Source organism: Perna viridis, chromosome 4, assembly GCF_037379345.1.
Source record: "Perna viridis isolate PV_CMFRI_1.1 ecotype Kerala chromosome 4, ASM3737934v1, whole genome shotgun sequence".
Lineage (NCBI taxonomy): Eukaryota > Metazoa > Mollusca > Bivalvia > Mytilida > Mytilidae > Perna > Perna viridis.
The window spans coordinates 26,841,251-26,862,204 of NC_142448.1; the positions used below are offsets into that span (position 1 = coordinate 26,841,251).

Genomic DNA, 20,954 nt, shown 5'->3' on the forward strand with positions numbered 1-20,954 from the left:
TATTTTATTTAGATTACAAGCTGTATTTTGGGCAATAAAGGAATTATTCATATTTATATTTTTTGATAAAAAAAACTTGTACGGTAAATCTTGTAATTTCAATGTAAGATTTTACATTCATAGGCTTCATTCACACCGCACGAGCGAGTGTTTGAAAATGTTTATTCGAATATTGGTCTAAATATGATCAAAACTGCCAATGCAATACAAAATACGAAAGTGCGCCAATACGGGATATAAACAGTTCAATGTGGATTTAGCCGTCCAAAACGGGATTTAGCCGTCCAACACGGCTTTTACCCGTCCAATATCTCATATTGGACTGGTTAAAATTCATATTGGCCTAGCGTATTAGATTAGTTAGTCAATAAAGGTATAATTGCATAAGGTTTTCCTTATTGGCCGGGTCATTTCTTCTCATAGGATTAATCTAGGGCTGTAACTTAGTACACGATGAAGAATGAACCGGCCAGCGAAAGCCATATTTTTTTTATAGCCTAGCTGGCCGAGTGGTCTAGAGCGCTGGACAGTGCAGGCGGTGTTGCCATAGATGTCCTAGGGGTACGATTTTTACAAAATGTTAGCATTCCTTGAAGTTGAAGACCAAAACAGTTAAAGGCAGATAATTCTATTTCAAAAAGAATAGAATTAAATTAATGATTGAAATAACTTGATATACAAAACGTATAACCTTGAGGATTCAAAATTGAAACTTTTAAGCAGAGCCATATCATTTTGACAGCCAAACAGATCTGGAAAATTAAGCAGGAGCATTAAGTTACTTTCTACACAATAACATATAAAAATCTTATGCCCTTTCCAATTTCAAGAACATGGAAACAACAAGAGGTCATTTTTCACTTCATTTTTTCGAGGGTTATAAACACCATAAAAAGGAACAGAATCATTTTTTTGAGGATGAACACCGTATACTCATTCCCTCTTGGACTAATTAAAAATGGCTTACTATAATATTAAACTATATTTGAAGGGCCTTAGTTTTATAATGAGGAAGAATAGATTCGAGAAAGTCAGGATTTAAAAACATTGAAATCATTTATTCGGGAAAATGACGTTGTTTTGGTATGTAACATAACAATGTTAAAAAATTTCTTCTGAATCTTCTTGTAGGACGAATTAAGATGAAATTCATAGAAAAATCGTATTTCTTTGTTAATAAAAAAGATTTATAATTGGGCGTTGCATGCATCCAGACGGTCTAACTGAATGACGACGTTTACTTCTTCGTATAAATAAAAATGTTATGGCATGTTATGGAAGAATATATATCAAAAAAGGCAAACAAGGGGCATGACCTTTCATGATATGAAGAAACAATTAAAAATACCAGAGGTATAAATATAATATTTCGAATTTGTATTTAGAACGAATAAGACACACTAGACTCTGAGAGTTATTCAAATATTTGAACTTTGGAGAAAATTATTATAGGAAAACTATTTCATTCGACCCCTTCAAGACCTTGTGTTTTATTTCAAATAACATGTCCGGAATAAACATGACATTTGTAATGGATGGACATTAATGTAGCTACATCAACTTAGTGTCAAACGAATGTTATTTACACATCATCAAAACGTAGATACCTTGTCATCCGACATTATTTGGACCCGATTCTTTCTGTGGTAAATTATACTAGTGAACTGCAGCATAACCACGTACATTGCATATTGGACTAACTGGCTTTCCAGTGCTGTCGGTTTTATCGGGATACTGAGGTATAAAAGACTAAAGTAAGACACTCCTTGCTACTCTACATCCGTCTGTCTATTCCGCCGGCTGCAATGAAAACTTTCATTCTGCTTCTTGTACTGATGTTGACACATTTAGCCCTTGCTCAGTGGCAGTTTGGGATGATGCAATTGATTATGATGGAAGAACGATGCCAACGATGCAAACTATGTGATATTTCTAAACAATATTGCGCAAGTGGTGTTTGTGGTACTAGTGTATTAGGAATTTGTTCATATTGCAAAAACAGCTTTCATTGTGACACGACATGTATTACCACTTGTAGTGGCATGTTTTAATAGATACCACAAATGGAGATTTTCGGACTGAGACGCAATAAGTGTTTCTGCCAGTGGCATTGGTTTTAATCATTACACCGTGTTAAAACGACTGTATATAGTAAAGAATTCTTGTTAAAATTGAAGTGTAGTTCTATTTTTTTTCTTAGTTACAGCATTTCAAAAAGAGTAATCAAGGGAACCAAGGTTATAGCGATAATCAAAGGAATGTAATCCAGGGACAAAGACCAGACATGCAAAACAGACATACACAACAAAGAACATAAAGTAACTAAAATCATACATACAAAGTAACAAAAGTAAATGAGCAACCCGGACTCCACTAAAAACTGGGAGCATGGACCAAGTGCACCGGTAGGGTAAGCGTCCTCAGCTTTTCTAGAAACACCCGCCGAGTTGCTCATAAAAAGTCAAGTCAGTTAAAATCTTGACTTTAATAGTCAGACTTCAATCTGAATTGCGAGTTTAATAGTGGTTATTGGTTTTCAAGGGGGGGGGGGTTCGTCCGAACCCCCGCGAACCCCCCTGGCTACTGGTATGGATATAATGTGGCTCAAATATGTCATTATTTATTTGAAAACTATTAAAGAAATAGATGAAATGAAATGAAAACAAGACACGTGCTCACCTGTGTATCCGTTATTGTTATTTTTTTTTATCGAGGTTAAAGTATTTTTAACGCAGTTGTATGTTCTGTCGGCAATCTCCGGAAGTAATGGCGAAAGATAATTGGACCACAGCTATTGATCTTATTATTGACATTTATTGCTTCAATTGCCTTTCTACAAACTTATTTCATTGAATCAAAATTCAGTAGAATAAAAACTGAACAAATTTGGTAGCTAATGCAGCTTTAATTAGCACATACAAGGGTAGTCTAAACGATATTTACAATAATTGATGCTGTACATTAATATCTATCAAATGCGATACAGCATATTAATTTCAAAGGGAAAATGAAAGTCAAGTGCAGTAATCGCGAATACTTAAATAGTAGTCTTTGTAAGAATCATGCAAATTCTGTAAAATGTGATACACCTAAAAAAAAGGCTACATATTTTCATTTTTGTTATTAAGTTGCTTTATAGGTTTATATGATGAAATGTATAATTATTCATCACAATCTGTCTGCTCTTAGGAGGTAATCCACATTGAAGGCTGACTTTATAGCTGATCAGATCAGCTATAAAGTCAGCCTCATAAGAGTGAAGGAATAGGTCAGCAAGTAAAGGAGCACAATTTGTTCCCATTGGAATGCCGACTGTTTGTTGAAAAACACGTCCACTACACTGGACAAATATGTTGTCGATTAAAAATCCAGCATTTTGTAAACATCTTCCTCTGTATATTTGGAAGATGATTAGGAATTATTTCTTACAAAGTATGAGGAATCTCTACCAAGAACTAAATATTTGTATCTAGGTGTACCATCTTTTTTGGAAAAACAACGATGTATAATGTTTTTAAGTCGGGATTTTAACTGAGTATGGGGAATAGAAGTATACAGTGTTGAAAAATCATAGGTTTAAACCCCCCTCCCTCCCTTGAAAACCAATAACCACTATTAAACTCGCAATTCAGATTGAAGTCTGACTATTAAAGTCAAGATTTTAACTGAGTTGATCCATAAGTGCTTGAACTGTTACTCACAGTCCACGTTTTTATTGGAGTTTATGTCGAATGGTTTGTTAACTAAGCTCGGTCATATCGGTAAAATTATTTATACTCAAAGTCACCTCAGTCAGATTGTTTGCGGTTTTTTGCGTTTATTTTTGTAATTACTCGACGGTTCCTTTCAAAAACTTGCCATTTTATTCATGTCGTTCTGTACTACGATTCCCTTATAATTATTTTTCGTTCTTATCCCCGAGATTGAAAGAATTGAAAATTTATTTTTCCTATGAGAATTTTGTACTGAACGTATTGTTTATCCGCCATCATGTTTCTATGGATATTTTGAAATGTTCCCTATTATCTCACAATTGAAGAGCTGAAATACCATGATTACCTGCTATATTTCTGCTCTTTACCTTTAATAAAATTGTATTGCCGATTATTCCCGGTGCGGATTTCGTCCGGCATTGATTTTCTTTTATACATCACATTACGATTTCCGGTAGATAGCCGAAGCGCAAAACCTTATTTAGGGACTTCAGGAAAAAATCATTATACTCTGAAATCCTCTTTCTCTGTTTAATTCAATTTACATGACCTTCACCTACAACTTCTCCTGCTTTTTGGTCATGTGTGAAGATAATAGCGGTGCGGAGGTCGATAAATTGAATTTTGTTTTGAAAATTTAGAAACTGGGAAAAGCTAAAACAGTAGTTTGTTGTTCAATTACCCAGTATGTTGGAGAGTGTTATGTTCATTTTTTAAGTGTTCCATGTAAACTGACATCAAACCTGAATATATTACGCAAACTGGTGCACTGCTACAATGCATTATAGATTTGGTGTGTGTTTCTGGTAATGACCTTCGTAATCTGAATGGTGAATTTAAGAATTAATCAAAGAGTTCTATATTAACCATTTACAACAATAAGCTTATGTTTAGATACATTGAATTCGCTCTGTATTTCCTTTCATCAAGCCCAATTTTTGCAATTTGACTGTTATTTGTGGCGTAAAAATTCAAACGATCGATATAAATTGAGTCAGTACATGAGTACTTTGATTTCAAATTGGGACCTATCTCCTGGGGAAAAGCATTATTCAGCAGTAATTTAAGGCAAACAATATCACTAAGTCAAGTGTAGAATTATTATAATATGTATTGTAAAGGTTCTTTTAAGCTTTTAATCTAAAATAAAGTTAAATATGTAAGCTATGAAGTACATAGCATACTGAAACACACAAACATTACATGATACATATGAAGGTACATATGTCAGTGATTAGTTTTATTTTTTCTTAGCTTTCATTAGTATTACTCTCATTTGTCTGTATATGTTAAAAAGGGTAATTATGTGACTTTTGCATTAAACAACTACATTAGGGGTCATCATATAATACTGTTTAAACTTTAAAATTATAATTGACCATTTTCAATGATAATGGGAAACTGCTCTTGTGGCTCAATGTTCCCAAACCCTTTTTGTTGTATAGATTGCTTATATTTTTAAACAGTAAAATTTTAGTTTAACATGATTATGGATTGTAACAGTTGAGGTTCACTTTCAAGCTTGTAAAATGCAAGTGTATGGAGTTTTAACCCCCTCATGCCTTAAAATATTGAAGTAAAATTATTTAAACTCCCCTCACCAGATTTTTAAATCATATTAGTTTATGGTGAAGAGAAAATTCTCTAATTCAAACACATTTTATACACATTAAAGGAAATCTCAAGTAATCCCTAATCCATAAGCTTAGAAGATGGTGTTGGAATCAAATATACTGTATTTACTCTTGTGCATTACATTATGAATAATAAACATGTTACAAAAATGTATATTGTTGTATTATTGTTTTTTTTTTATCCATGTTTAATAGTATATCATAAATGCCTTACATATTTGAAATTTTTGACTGTTTTTGCTATGTTGATTTGCTTAAAACTTTGAAGTAAATGTATAGATGTAAATGAAATAGAAAATTATGTCTATCTTTAAAAATTGGTTAAAAAACAGGACTTTCTCAAATACAAAAACAGTGCCAGGAAATTGCTAGATTGCAGGATGGAAATGGAAGCTTGCATTATATTCGAACTTTTATCTTTTACGGCTTGAGTCCGTCGGTCTTCCTTGCCGTTCATTAACCACTTTCGCTTTGCAATCAGAAGCGACCTTTACAGCACATGCGCGGATTAAGGTCACCAGAAGTCACATGCATACGAATTTTATCTAGGTCGATTTTTTTGTCTTGCAAGACAATAAATGTATAGACATCTATTTCATGTATTTAATGCATTTTATTTGTGGATATCAAATGAAATTATACAGGAAAAGTACAATTTAGTAGAAAGAATTCAAAGTAATGGCATATTTCAACAGAAACAAAAATTACCAAAATGACAGCTAATGCAGCTTTAAACAAAAACTACAAAACAACAAGAACAAAGAAAAAAAAAACAAAACAAAACAAAGAACAAAGAAAAAAAAACACAAACAAACAAAAATTAAAGTGTAATCAAGGGAACAAAGAGATAGCGGAAATTCATGCATGGATAAAAACGGAGTTCGGTAGACGACAGAGGAATGGAAAACTGACGCGGTGAACAAATCTGTTCTCATTATGCTGATTGATATACCACAATGATCCGCAAGTTAAGAAGAAGGTCGCAATTCAGTTCTTGGTAGAAAATGATTAGTGTTACCCTGGAAAGCTTGAAAATGGCGTTTTTATTTTTTAGAAATTTCAGCTTTGTTTATAGAATTTATTCCTTGTACAAAAGTGCGCCCATGAAAGAACTTGTCGTCTTCGTACCCTTTTCGTAGCCAAAAAAGTTTTCACTGAAAATGTTTCCAGTTTCAATCCAAACGTGGCTGCCTTTAGAAATACGACAAATGTTACGAGTTGTAGCAAAGAAATCCCCAGTGCCTCCAAGTTGGGAAAACTGCCTTTGCGTCGTGATATTGTCTACTTTAAGTTCTGTATACCTCGCTTTTCCTTTATGACACTGAACTTCCCATGAAAACAAGTATAGTCCAGATTTAGATGCGATGAAAATGCTGTCTCCGGGATTAAAATGACATCCTTCGTTATACATAGCGCGGCTGAACTTGACAATCGAGTTTTTGTTGTAGACTGTATCAGTTTGGGCCATCTCTGCGTCGAAAAAAAAACGGAGTCTATATATGTATATAATTTTGAAATGTATGTGGCTAACGGTTAACAATATGTAGTTAGAGTATAACTCAGAAAAAGTGGCCCCAGACCGATCCAAGATTATATTGTTAATAACCATTCAACAAAAATGAAGGAAATTGGTAAAAATGTAGGCGCTACCCTAGATTATTTTTGGAACATACATATGAGACCATCGTAAAGAAAGAAGAGGGAGATCAAGGAAACCAGGCAAAAATAACTTAATCCAAGGATGTTCTCTGTTGTGTGTGTCTGTTCTTCCTGTCTGTTCTTTATCCTTGGATTATGCTCGTTTAATTTCCGATCGAATATTGGTTCCCTTGACTAATCTTTCTGTAATATGCTGCTAGTTGACGAAATTTTGAACGTATATAGTCCCATTCCCAGGAAAAAAAACTAAAAAAAAATTTATGGACTTTGAATGTGAGACTTCGACAGATTACATGACGTGGTCGACTGAGCATTTTATCCCAAACATTTAATCGGTTTAATTCTTTATGATGTCAGCTGATAACACGGAGGTTCTCTTAGACGAACTTAACTGTGGACAAATACAAAAGTTATTTCCATTTTTCCAACGTAGTCGGTATAGTTTCGCTTTTTATCCTTTGACCTTAAAGACGCTCTTCCTTGGAAACGCAAGTTACCTGATCTAAATTATGTTACCCGATTGGCCAAATACTGATAACTTAGTTGGCGTTCGAAAAACTGTATCGGAAATTAAATTTGCGCGCCATGTGTAATTTTTTGAGTGAAATGTAGAAATTTATAAGTAGAAGAACAAATTTACTAATCGGCTATCTTTTTTTGAGATAGTTCTTGTTTTAAGTTGTCAATCCTTTCTATGTGATTTGTTTCAATCATACCAATTAAAAAAATACAAACCAACACTTGGTATTTTTAATTTTTTTTTTAGACATCATGTGTTTGTGGTCTCAAATGTGTGGAAATTGTTTGAAACAAAATTTGTACTTTGACCCAAATTTTTCGATGAAAACAGAAATAAATAAATAAATAAATAAATAACAAAATAAAACAAAAAAGAAAGAAAGAAATAAAACAAAAAAACTTAGACTAAGATTTTGACGGAAATCTTTGGCTTATAAGGTTACATGTACTTGAGATACTGCATACAATACATAATTGCAAACGTTTGCTAACAAGTTGAGCTTTTCTTGCCTTGTAGGCACTTATTTAGAGACAAAAGGGACTCACGTTTTGTAGCCATTCCTGCTATCATATCTGTCATATTTTTACTCAGCTCGTCTAGAATGTCAAGGGTAACAATCTTGCTTCCATCCATGGATACATTTTTCATTGATTTTGAAAATATTCCATTCACAAAGATTGACAGGAAAATGCATCCTCGAAGTATAGAAAACATTTTTACCATTAGCACCAGGACGACATTCTTGGCGCATTTAACGTTAAACAGTTAAAAAAGGTAAAAAGGTAAAAAAAAATAAATTTTGAGAAATTGCAGAAGTTAGATGTTGTAAACATCGGGTGGTAAAACACATGTTAAGGTGAGTACTTTTGATTTTGTGTATAATGATAACCTTTTGTAAGGTTGTGAGAAACAAACCATGACTTAATCTATTGCATTAAAAAAACAAACAAACAAACAAAACAAAACAAAACAAAATAAAAAATAAAAACGGATACTTTTGCGAACCTCACAATCGCTCGACGAGTTTCGAAATATGCTAACCCAAAGTTCAAGTTTCTCATCATTCAAACTACGATTTACGCTTCATAATTTGTTGGTAACTTTCTACTTCCAAATTTTTGTCTTATTGGCTGCAATGCGGTCAAACAAAAAAGCTTTTACATGCCACTACAGGGAACAGGAATATTTTGAGGGGGCTTTTAACAAGCTGTTGACAAAATAAATGGCAAGTTTTGGCAGTCGCCCGCTGTACATTATGTTCATAACTAGATTAGTATTTCTTTTTTCATCTGGAAAAAAAGGATAAAAATTAAATATGCAACTCATAAAGTTGTCGATATGTTTTTTTACTTACATGTGTCAATTTATTTTAAGTAGACTTTAACTATCCTGGCAAGACTAGTTACAAAAAAAAAAGACACACACACATTTTGTCAAACATTTGTTATGACTTCTGGTAAGTTAAATCTAAATTCTTCAACTTAAATTTCCAGAAGGTAAACTGCATGATATGCTGATACAATATTTTTGCTAAACAAAATTTCGGTGAATATAAAGAATATTTTCATGGGATAGATCTATTTTATACGGAAGCCCATTAGTGCCAGGTGTTCACTTATTTTCAAGTCGTTATAATGACTTAGGATCTCGTAATAACGACTTAGTATCTCGTTTAAACGACTTACTATCTTGTTTAAAGAACATAATTAACTTGTTTAAACGACTTAATATCTCGTTTTATCAACATAGCTAACTCGTTTAAACGACTTAGCATCCCGCTCGTTTAAACGACTAAGTATCTCGTTATAACAACATAGCTATCTCGTTTGAACGACTTTGTATCTCGTTTAAACGATTTAGTATATCGTTATAACGACATAACTGGCGTTGCTAGCTATGTCGTTAAAACAGAATACTAAGTTGTTTAAACGAGTTAGCTACGTCGTTATAATGAGATGCTAAGTCGTTTAAACGAGTTCGCTATGTTGTTATAACGACTCTTCCATATGTTATACTTTCGCCTTCTAATCTGACCGTGTCTAGATGCCCTGGCTATCTTGATCTTAAATTTAACCACCATAAGTTGAAGATCGGATGCTATATCAGCGCCACGATAAGCTCTAACGTCTGTCATGCTCTTTCCCCAACTCCGGGCGACTGTAATGTGGTTTATGGTTTCCAGTTTCCAATTTCTGGAGTACCAGTTTTGTATATATCCTTGTAAGGGAGTAGAAATGTTGAACCTCCTATGATCAGATCGTTCTGGGGACGATAATCTGTATTCTGAGTTATTCATTTTCGTCGGTGTTACCAATTTATTCCTTTCCCGTGATGTGTTCTCTCCCTGTGTTGTCTCTTCAAACTTGGCATTCTTGTCACCCATCACAATCAAGATGTACCAAGTGTTGTTCAATTTAGTCTTCTTCCTCTGCTACGTGGGTAGAAACGTAGCACTGAATGACTTACTTTTTGTATCTTTGACATAAATCTTGTAACGATAATTCTTTCACTCACATGATTCCTTTCGATGAATGATGATTAGGCTTTCATATTTTCTACACCATGTTGATGGTTGCCATTCTCGTTTGGTGATATATAGGACGAGCGTTGATACAGCATGTGATACAGATTTTAACTTGTCATATTCATTATATCATATGTTTTAACCATACTGTACTGAGAAAGGGTGCGATGTAAGGTATGCGTTATAGGTCTAGGGGTGTAATATAGGGTATTATAGGGTATACGATATAGGTCTACAGGTGTGATATAGGGTATGCGATGTAGGGTAGACGATATAGGTCTACAGGTGTGATATAGGGTATGCGATGTAGGGTAGACGATATAGGTCTACAGGTGTGATATAGGGTATGCGATGTAGGGTATACGATATAGGTCTACAGGTGTGATATAGGGTATGCGATATAGGGTAGACGATATAGGGTTATAGGTCTAGGGGTGTGATATAGGGTATTATAGGGTATACGATATAGGTCTACAGGTGTGATTTAGGGTATGCGATGTAGGGTAGACGATATAGGTCTACAGGTGTGATATAAGGTGGACGATATAGGTCTACATGTGTGATATAGGGTATGCGATGTAGGGTAGACGATATAGGTCTACGATATAGGTCTACAGGTGTGATATAGGGTATGCGATGTAGAGTAGACGATATAGGTCTACAGGTGTGATATAGGGTATGCGATGTAGGGTAGACGATATAGGTGTAGAGGTGTGATATAGGGTATGCGATGTAGGGTAGACGATAAAGGTCTACAGGTGTGATATAGGGTAGACGATATAGGTGTAGAGGTGTGATATAGGGTATGCGATGTAGGGTAGACGATATAGAGTTGAAACAAACACTTATAATGCATATACAAAATGTTATATTTCAATCTAAATATATGATATAAGCCAAATACCATAGCCATATGTTCGTTTTGACAAAACAAATGATATAGATAAAGATGTATTTTCGTTAACTATTGTCATGTACTGATGAATTGTTATAAATCGGATCACAAGAGCTCGATGGTTACTATCCTATTTAGTTAATTCATGGTACTTTAGTGATAAATAGATGAAATTGTCAAACGTTAGTTATTCCTTCCACAGGCACTTTGGGCGCAGATGATTCTGACAACCTTTATTCGCTAATACACCGGCCATTTCTATCGTGAAATTAGGTGGGGCTGCATGGGATTTGATGTCGGACAAGTTTTTTTTTTCGCTCAAGCGCAAAATTTGGTTTTGACTTCAAGAACAACCGAGATAAATATTTTTATTTGAAAATCTGCCGTGTTAAGTAATGGGAAAAATAATAATTATTTTAATTTTTTTCAATATGTGAGTAAAAAAATTGTCTCAAAAATTTGGAACATTTACATTTTTTCCAAAAAAAAAAAAAAAAAAGATCCCAGCCTTATTAGCTAATAAAATGATCGGTGCCTAATCTGTTTAAAGATGGTATTTTTGCCAGTTTCTGGAGCTATTCATTGAAAACACCACAAAGAAAATGCATATTTATGATACCAAAAGCAAATAAAAAATCGACTCGGTTACTCTACTCAACTGGCAAAAATACAAACGAATGGCAAATAAGCTCTGTATAACACAGCATTACAATGAAGTATTACCGATGTAGTACACTGAACCATTATAACATGCAAACATCACCTCCATTGTAACTTATCTCGCCAGAAATGAATAAGCGTTGATCTTCTCATCTTTTCAAATAAACTTGAGATAATTATTTCGCTTATTCTCTCGTGAAAATTTTCCATTCACTTGAGATAGCATTTTATCTGCTTCTGTGTAATGGGTGTTCATCTCTTATCTTATATGCTATTTGACGGTAGTTCTTGAACCATTCTAAGCTATGGTACTGCTACCTAAGATTAGTCATCATTTCAATTTTTTAGGCTACCGAGAACCCGTCCATTGAAGTTATTGCCTTAATAAACTGATGGTTTATTAATGTTTGGTTTGATGTGTGTAGATGAGACACACTTGGAATCCTATGGATATATCAGTCTTGACCAATGACAATGAACATCATATGCCAAGTTTAAGAAAATCCACCGAAGGATGTTATTCTTGTCATTACTTCAATGTTGAGTCATAACTTTTCAGATGAGATGGGGACACATTACTATCCCTAGTCAAGAGGATAACAAATACATAACGATACATGTATCTTTAAAAATGATTTTATTTACGTCTATGGTCAATAAATAACAATTGTCAACAAATCAACAAAATTTACTGACATTAATGTGACTGTATATTCATGTTTATGAGATATGTCAATATCAACAATATCAACAATAAAAACACTACAAAACTTTAAAATATCCTCCATGCTACAGAATCACAGAAAAAAAAACTGATAAACACATTGTCTTTGTAATTACTTTACTTTCATTGCTGATTTTATTCAAACTGAATATAACTTTTACTTTAATTGTTCATGCCTTTCAGAGCTTACTTAAGGGTGATTCTACACTTATTGAAGACCTTTTGGTGATCTCTGAAAGTATTTACTATTTTGTTTTAAGGTTATAGGCTGGTGCATTTGTTATGTTTCAATATATATGTTTTTTTTTTGCTTTTATTGATGTGAGAAAAAAAATCATAAAACTTAATAAAAATACTATTCTGGTAACCCTGAAATAATCTTCAATAACTAAGTAGGTTCTAGACTTGCTACAAGTCCCTCTTTATTATTATTATTATTATATATATATATATATATATGACACAGAAAATCTATATCATTAACCTCTCTGATAACACCACTACTAATGCCTCTCTCCCTTAATAATTAGTAGATTTGCTATCAGAGGGATACATGCAATCAATAAACTTTTTCATATATTCTTTAATATAAAGAGAGGGACTTGTAGCAAATCTACGTAGGTTCCAATTTAATAGATATATAAAATGACTTGAATGATGAAACACTTCAAGAATATCAACTGATTTGCAAAAATAAACTAATGAACAAAGACATTAACAGGCTGACAGGTGCTATACAAATAAAAGAATTAAAAAAATCCAGAGAAAATCATGACATTTTCAGGAACCTTCTATTCCTATAGGCTTCAACATATTATCTAAAATAGATAATTATGAATTCCACAAAGCCCAATTAACCTTTGGAACAATTCATGTGGGAGATTCTCCCCAATATGCCATTGTCTCAAGAGGGAGATTTTTAAATAAAAGCAATATTTTAATGTAAAAGTTCCATTATTCAGTATTTTTCACATAAATTTGGTAATATCAACCAAGAACCTCCCACAAATCTTATATTTTTATGTTGGAGAATCTAAATTTTTCATTGATTCTGTGGTAGTCTCCCCCTAAAGTAGGAAGGTTAAACATTCATAAACTTTTAACAGGTAGAACCTGCCTTCACTAGACATCTTTTTGAATGAAGATTTTGTTCAGTTTCTGTTGTTGTATGATTTACACAGGTTTAAAATGAGCTGGAAAAGAAATTGACTCTATAGTTTGTTTAGGCGTTGTACTGGTTTACTTGTAATCTGTATATTTTTCCTTTGATCTTACTAGATATTCTCTATCTTCCATAAAAAAATTGGGAGTGATTGTGACAGTCATCTTTTAAAAAAAAGTTTTTAATGAAAATGATGTCGTGTGCCAACAGATTGTAGTTATGATTCAATGGTAGACTGTGCACACCAAAAGAGGTAAAAAAAAAAAATAAAAGTTTATTAAAATGAATAAAAATACATACGATATGTAGCAAAATTTGCTAACCAATAAACAGAATAATTGTTTCTTTTTATCTTGATATTGTCAGTATCAAAGTATTATTCTATTGTCAATTTCAGTAAAGACATGTTTCACTGTGCACAAGTTCTCATCAATCTATTCGTTAAACAAATAACTGTGATCAGGTAGATTTAATTCTTATTTTTTTCCAAAGAAAGTAAATATTCATTAGAAAGTACCATTAAATGAAAAAAAAAATTCTTTGGAATCCAACAATCCACAGTATTCAGAGGAGATTAAGGATGAGAATTTACCTAACCTGGTCTTAATGTCTCCATAGAACATTTATAAATGCATGATTTATTTCTACATTGCACTTGATACTGGCTTCATGATGAAAATGGCACATATTAAAATTAACCTTCATCATCAAACAGAATAAAAGGTTCATCATTATTACACAATTTATAAACCATTAGTTTAAAAGAATAACTGGAAGAAAAAAAAAACAACTGCATGAAAACACATCAAAAGACCCCATCTATTATTTTCCAGTTCCATTATCATGAAACAATAGAAGAGACACAAATGAAAATTTTCAAAAAAAAAAAGGAACAAAATCAATATTGTACCAATAACTTATCAAAATTCTTATCAACTATTCTTGAGTTACATGTGGAGGAGGGACAGTATTTTACCATACAATTTCTGACACACCTGTATAAAGAGCAGGATACTAGTTCCAATTTTTTTTTGCTTATCAATTTTTTGCCCAGTTTTCAACATCATATTATCATCATAGATCACAACAGGTGAAATATGAACACCCACACTGATTCCATTACACTGAAAGAACAATTAAATAAATGGATTGTCATGTGACACCTCATTTACTAAATAAAGCACATGTATAGGGGACTCTCATTTAAACTAAAAATAAAATTTTCTTACACAATAAACTCTTCCATTATTATATATATTAACATTACCCTGAATAAATATATATTAAATTACATTAAATACACAGTTGTGAATACCATCAGTAAAATCTCATTATTCTTTTCTGCTAGCAATAGTAGGAATAAATTTTTATGTCTACAGCACTTACACTGAGCACTTGTAAGCTTGGGTAAATACACTTTCAACTTTTTTTAAAAGAATAATACTGATATCCATAGAAAATTATGAAAATTTCAAATGAAACTAAATGAAATTGACTTTCTATCAAAAAAGGACTGTAAAACCTACATCCAATCATTCAATGATATTAGCAGAAATAAAGAACAGTGTTAATAGTCTACAAGACAATTTTTTCGTTTGTAAACTTTTTTGTTTTTTTCATATGTTAGTATACATCAATATAGACATGGTAAAAAAAACAGAAACATTAAAATACGCACATTTAAGTTCAATATAATAAAATTACCAGTCTCCAAAATATGGTCTGGGCAACAATATAGTATTTCCTCATATTTACCCCTGGTTAAATTTTGGCTCTGTAAATCATGACTGATTAATCGTTTAACTTTACATCAGTACAGACATATTTCAATTTTACCATACATATTAATTTCTTTGTTGATAATTGATAGGCCATACAAAGATAAATTCTTGGTTTATATAAAAAGGCAACAAAGTAGGGAGGCATTTAATTTTCTTTGTAATTCCCCATGAAGTACAAAGGGTACTTTTTGTTATAGCAATACAAACTGGTACACCATGAGTTTTTTTTTATCTGTCCTTACATGTCTATCTTTTATTCAAACTCTCAAATCATTTATTTTCAGAACTTGCTTTGGCAAATCGGAGTAAACACATCTAACATAAAATTAATCATTCACATTCAAATTACATGTACACACTCTATAAAACTATAACTTAATATAGCTACTTAACGATTTTGGCTTACAATTATGAACCACTAGGGACCTGAATGGTTTTTGACAACATGTACTTTCTATGATAAAATGCATATATAAATACATTGTTTTCCATATGACATAAAACAATCACTCATTTTCAACAATTTCATCATTGTATTCATATAAGATTGACAGGCAAGTAATGAACAACAGACTAAGACATAAAAAATCATATTCAATTGTTTTCCCTTAAAAAAAAAAGCATGCCATGGTAAAAAAAGATACATGACAAGAATGATTTATTCAGTATCTATGATAATTCGAGAAAAAAAATGTCAATCATTCGTGAAGATATGTACTTCATGCAATTCATGAATATATTTAAAGAAAGGAAGACAACTCTCTTTTTATAACAATGGGCAAAAATTTCTCAAATTAGTTGTAATTATTTTGATATTTTAAAGTGATCCAAAAATAGCCAGAAATGGTCTTGTTCCTAATAGATAATTAGTAAATGAGATATGGCACCATCTGATTTATCATAACATTCCAGAAATGGCTCAGTATTATTTAAATTTTACTACAATAATTGTACAGTATGATATACATCATGTCTCTAACATTTAAAAAATAATCCAAAATGCAGTCCACTAAATTAACAGAAAACTAACTCTATTTTTTGATATGATACTCTCCATAACACTCATGATAAGTTCTATCTGTTGTTATATACTAGTACATTTTGTATATCGTATGAGTATAATTATCTATCATGAAAGTATTAATGTGTATTGGAACACCAGAAAAAATTCCCAAGTAAACCATGAATGGTAACCCTACGAAAATTTTAATATATGTTATCGACATCCTGATGTATTTATATTTAGTACATGGATATTTGAGATTATGCATTTATGACCTGATGAAAAATGTCATAATTTATTTAACACTATAACAATAAATATAAACTTCCAAATTTCCCTGATGTAATAACAACAATAGACTAAAAGATGTTAGAACTGCAGAGAGATGGGACATATTTCACTCATCTCTAGATTAAAATTCAAAAGTCACTTCAAATCAATTATTCTAATTTATCTTCAGCAGGTAAAACAGTGGCTGTGAGAGATTTAAAAAAAATCTTTTCTGTTTTCGATTTTGTCCATCAAAAAACGGACAGAGAAAAGCTCATGACGACAAATTTGCTTACTTCTTATTTATAACTGCATCTGTTTTGTTGGAATCAAATGGACATGAGCTTCAAGTTTCAAAAAAAGGGAGCCCATTTTTGTAAAGGGGCAAGTAGAAATGAACTAGGAGTGGCCAAAGTTCAAAATATATAACTAGACCAATAATCATTTAACCAAAATAAAAAATATAGCAGACACTAATTTATCTTTTCTATTGTATTTCATAAAAGGTATGATAACTTGAAGTAAAAACTCTGTCCTGGTATATTATATTAAACAGTGTCATTCATGTCATTCATGTCATTGATTGTCAGCAAAGATATGACTCTCCTTGATTTACTATAGAAGTAAAATGTTTTGTGAGTTCAGATACAAGTTTAAGACAATTTATTTTTTAACAAATAACAAGTAAAAGTGTTGTAAATTTAACTAGTGATACATCAATAATTCATGAGGACTAATATTCTATATTTCTAGTCTATTGAAATAAGAAAATAAAATGCTTGCTAAGAATGTAGGATTCAGAGTACTGAATTCCTTGAAATATGTGATGATCTTGACTTTCCTTTATTTTCTATGCTTCGTGAGTAAAAGTTTGATAAATTTTGGCATTTCATGTGAAAACCAATATCGTCCTCAAACAATTACATGGGATTTATACATACAAGGGCCAGGTTTCATAAAGAATCTCAAATGTAGCTTCTCCTCAAATCCTTCATCAACTCAAATTTGACTAATCAAATCACTTGATATTAATTGAAGATGTGAGGAAACACTCAAGGATTTGAGGACAATCTCAATTAGAAACCCAGGCCAGTACACACTGCATTGATATTGCATCAGTAACAATAAAAAAATATTAAATAATGATATTTATCACATTTCCTTGGTCCTCTAACTGTTGATATGGAAGCTTCTTGTTGCTATGGGTGATCACAGTCACATAGAAGTATGATTCAGAATCCTCAATCACAGTCATCTGGATATTTGTCTTTTTTTAAACCCTAAATTCTGTACTCTTCGTTATCTTCTAAGTCTGAAAAATTTTTTAAAGTATTTGAAATTACAATAAAATTATATCAAGTTTTGTATAGTTTATTGGGTTAATGAACCTATGTATTCTTGATAAAAGAAAATTGTAAGGATGATTTAGTTTCAGAAATAATTCCTGATATTGCAGAATCCTAAATGTTCATTATTATTGGCCATTGGGATGAAATCAGTAAAATTTTTTTTTTTTGTAAAAGCAAACTATCACAAAAACAGTTCCAAATACCAATAATCAGTAAGAATGAAATAACCTATGTATTTATCAGGATTCAAACTTTTAAAACCGCTTTCTGATATACTACACAACACTTCACTAGACTATAGGCCTTGCTAAACATGATGTGAAAATATTCATAGGGCATGAGCACTTCTCACTACAAATAAGTGAAGCTGTTTCTGGTGTACTGGACTATTTTGCATTAAGGGGTGGGGTTTAGCATTGAGTGAGGCTGAGAAGTTAAGCTTTGAGCTAGTGAATATACCGTATGTGCAGGAGATTGGAATGTTCCATTTAAAATACACCAATTTTTTTTTTGACAAGGCAGAAAAAGTCAATCATTGTTGATTAAATTATCTATAAATTGTTCTGAATTGTCAAAACCTTATATTAAAATGTGTAAGATCTTCGGAGGGTATCTTACTATTAGAAAACTCAAGTTAATACCTTGATCAACTACTGGTATCTGTTTCATATTTCTCAATATTTTGGGTAGAAAATAATTTATCCTGCTTTGACAATTAGCATCCCACAACTCGTAAAAATTATATTATGACGTTATTAAATCTCTGAAGTGTTTTGGGGGTTTTATGACATGTAAATGGACTAACAGATAATTTAATAGTGGAATACCATACACAAGATAGGCATATAAATGCAAGTTTTTTCCTGTTACAGAAAAAGAATGTTCACAGCTGCACATTTCAATATAGGTTCACATAACATTTGGCATTGGGTAAGAATTGTTCAAACAGGAGACCATATTTGAAAGTTTTATCATAAAAGTCATACTCTTCGCATAACAAGATAATAAAGCATCAATGTTTCATGTACAAAATCAGTATCATGGGTTTTCTATTGCTGCAAAATATAACATAGTAACAGTATATTCTAACACACTACAGATTTCAAGTGTATATCAGTGCAGAAATTACATAGTTAGTAGATCATTGTAGTGAACTGAACACGTTCAAATATTTATTCAACTTCAGAAATAGTGAGATGTTAATATTTCATTTTGCTCCCAAATTTCCAATCACCATAGCAACATAAGCTAGTCCCATTGAAGAGAGAAGAACCTATAGAAGACAGCACTAATCTGTGACCCGGAGCCCCAAAGCACCCTCCTTCTTTCTTAATTAAAAGTCCTTACAGTGGTACAAATCACAATTTTGTATTTTATTCTAAGGGAAGATAATTGACTTTTATACAGAAGTACTACTGAGGAAAATTAATTGATTTTATATAGCCATACTTTGAAAGAACTTGTAGATTTTTTTCGTCCATCAATATTTACAAAAGAAAATTTGGGTTACTTTAAAAAAATCATTTGTTGGTTTATTGGTTTAAATGACACACTAAAAACAATAATACTTGCAAAGTATGTAAGTATTTGAATTGAGATGAAAGGCACTCAGCCATTATAGTTACAAAAAGCTATCATATACATGAACATTGATTAATATTCAACCTTTAGAAAAACTGAACTCCTTTGTAAAATGTGCAAAGAAGTACAGATTAGGTAACTGGAAAGTTCTAACAAGTTGCCAATCACACATGCATGGTGAGGTTGACATATAAAAATATATCCTTTCTTCAAAGAATATGAATGAGAATGTTTTATTGACCATAGCATATTTTCCAAAGATGAACATAAGCACTTAATGTCCAAAATGTACAACCAGTCAATGCTTTTACACACCAATGTACCATAATAAATGAAACATTATATTTCATATGTTTTCTTTCTTTTTTAATTTATTTTATTTCTATTATATTTTAGATATACATAACAAATAGGTAATACAAAGTGATCAATTATAAAGTCTACTTAATTGTGTTGCCTATATAAATAGCTGGCAGATATGTTTCATTGGATCATGAATCATCACAAGTAAAGTCATCCAATAGAATCAGCATATTTTAATGATAAGAACATTAATTGTAATTGTAAGTCTGATAAACATTTTGATCTGCGTAGAAACTTGAGTAGAATTGTGACATCAGGAATGAAGTGGTAACAATTAAGTTACAGGTTTAATGTGATGATAGGAGGGTAATTTGTCAAAATGCTGGTGTTGGTTGTTTACCTTCAGAACTAGTGGCAAATGGTCTGCAATGAAAGGTCAACATCTACTTGAACATTCATAAAATGTTTTTTTTTCCTTGTGAGTTTTACAAAAGAAGCTATTTCTGGCAACATATTTCATTTATTCTTTAAAGCTAAGTGTTAAAAAAAATGTACCAATTAGCAAGTGTCACTAAAACTTGTATAAAAATGGATGTGGTATAATTGCAAATGAGAGTGTCATCCACCAAAAGTCAAGCAACGAACAATTAAATGTACTGATGCCATTTTAAAATTTGTGATCATTTGAACATCTTCCCCTTTTTTACAAGAACTGCAGTTCTTACGTAACATAATAAATATAAATTATTTTCCTCATAGTTTAAGTTCATTCTCTGAGATTACCTGTTAGGATTGTGGCTTCCTGGTAAACTGCCAGTACTTTGTGAAGTACTCAAGCTAAGTGATGAAAATCCACTTTGGCAGGACTGTAAACTGGACATAGACCCTCTGGATAAACAAAACAAGTCCTGATATAAATATGTACTCCATTTCAGGTACTCCTTTTTATATATTTGTGTAGTTTTTGTTTAGTCAAAGCACAAAACTGTTCTCTCAAGGAAAACTAACAGATAAACGTCTATTTAAAATGACATATATAACACCTCACAACAAGAGGCTCCCAGGAGACTGAATCGCTCACCTGCTTGAATTTTGCCTTTCAAAGACAATAAATTTAACAAGAAGTTGTCCAACAATTTTGACTCAAGAAGTCTTTAGTAGGACTTATCATATGAT

General features: G+C 32.0%; 1 protein-coding gene across 2 annotated transcripts in view; it reads right to left on the reverse strand.

Annotated features, from left to right (window-relative positions):
- Positions 1-12,225: 12,225 nt before the first annotated feature.
- LOC148619536 (SEC14-like protein 5) overlaps positions 12,226-20,954 on the reverse strand; it is a 34,069-nt gene continuing 25,340 nt past the window's right edge. The window contains exons 14-16 of one of the 2 annotated variants that reach the window (XM_088579528.1): positions 20,562-20,666; positions 20,179-20,201; positions 12,226-17,857 (exon numbers count right to left, since the gene is read on the reverse strand). In XM_088579528.1, the coding sequence (XP_088435654.1) occupies positions 17,826-17,857; positions 20,179-20,201; positions 20,562-20,666 (160 nt within the window). In that variant the 3' untranslated portion in view covers positions 12,226-17,825. The remainder of the gene's footprint in view (positions 17,858-20,178; positions 20,202-20,561; positions 20,667-20,954) is intronic. The other variant, XM_088579529.1, reaches the window with a different exon arrangement.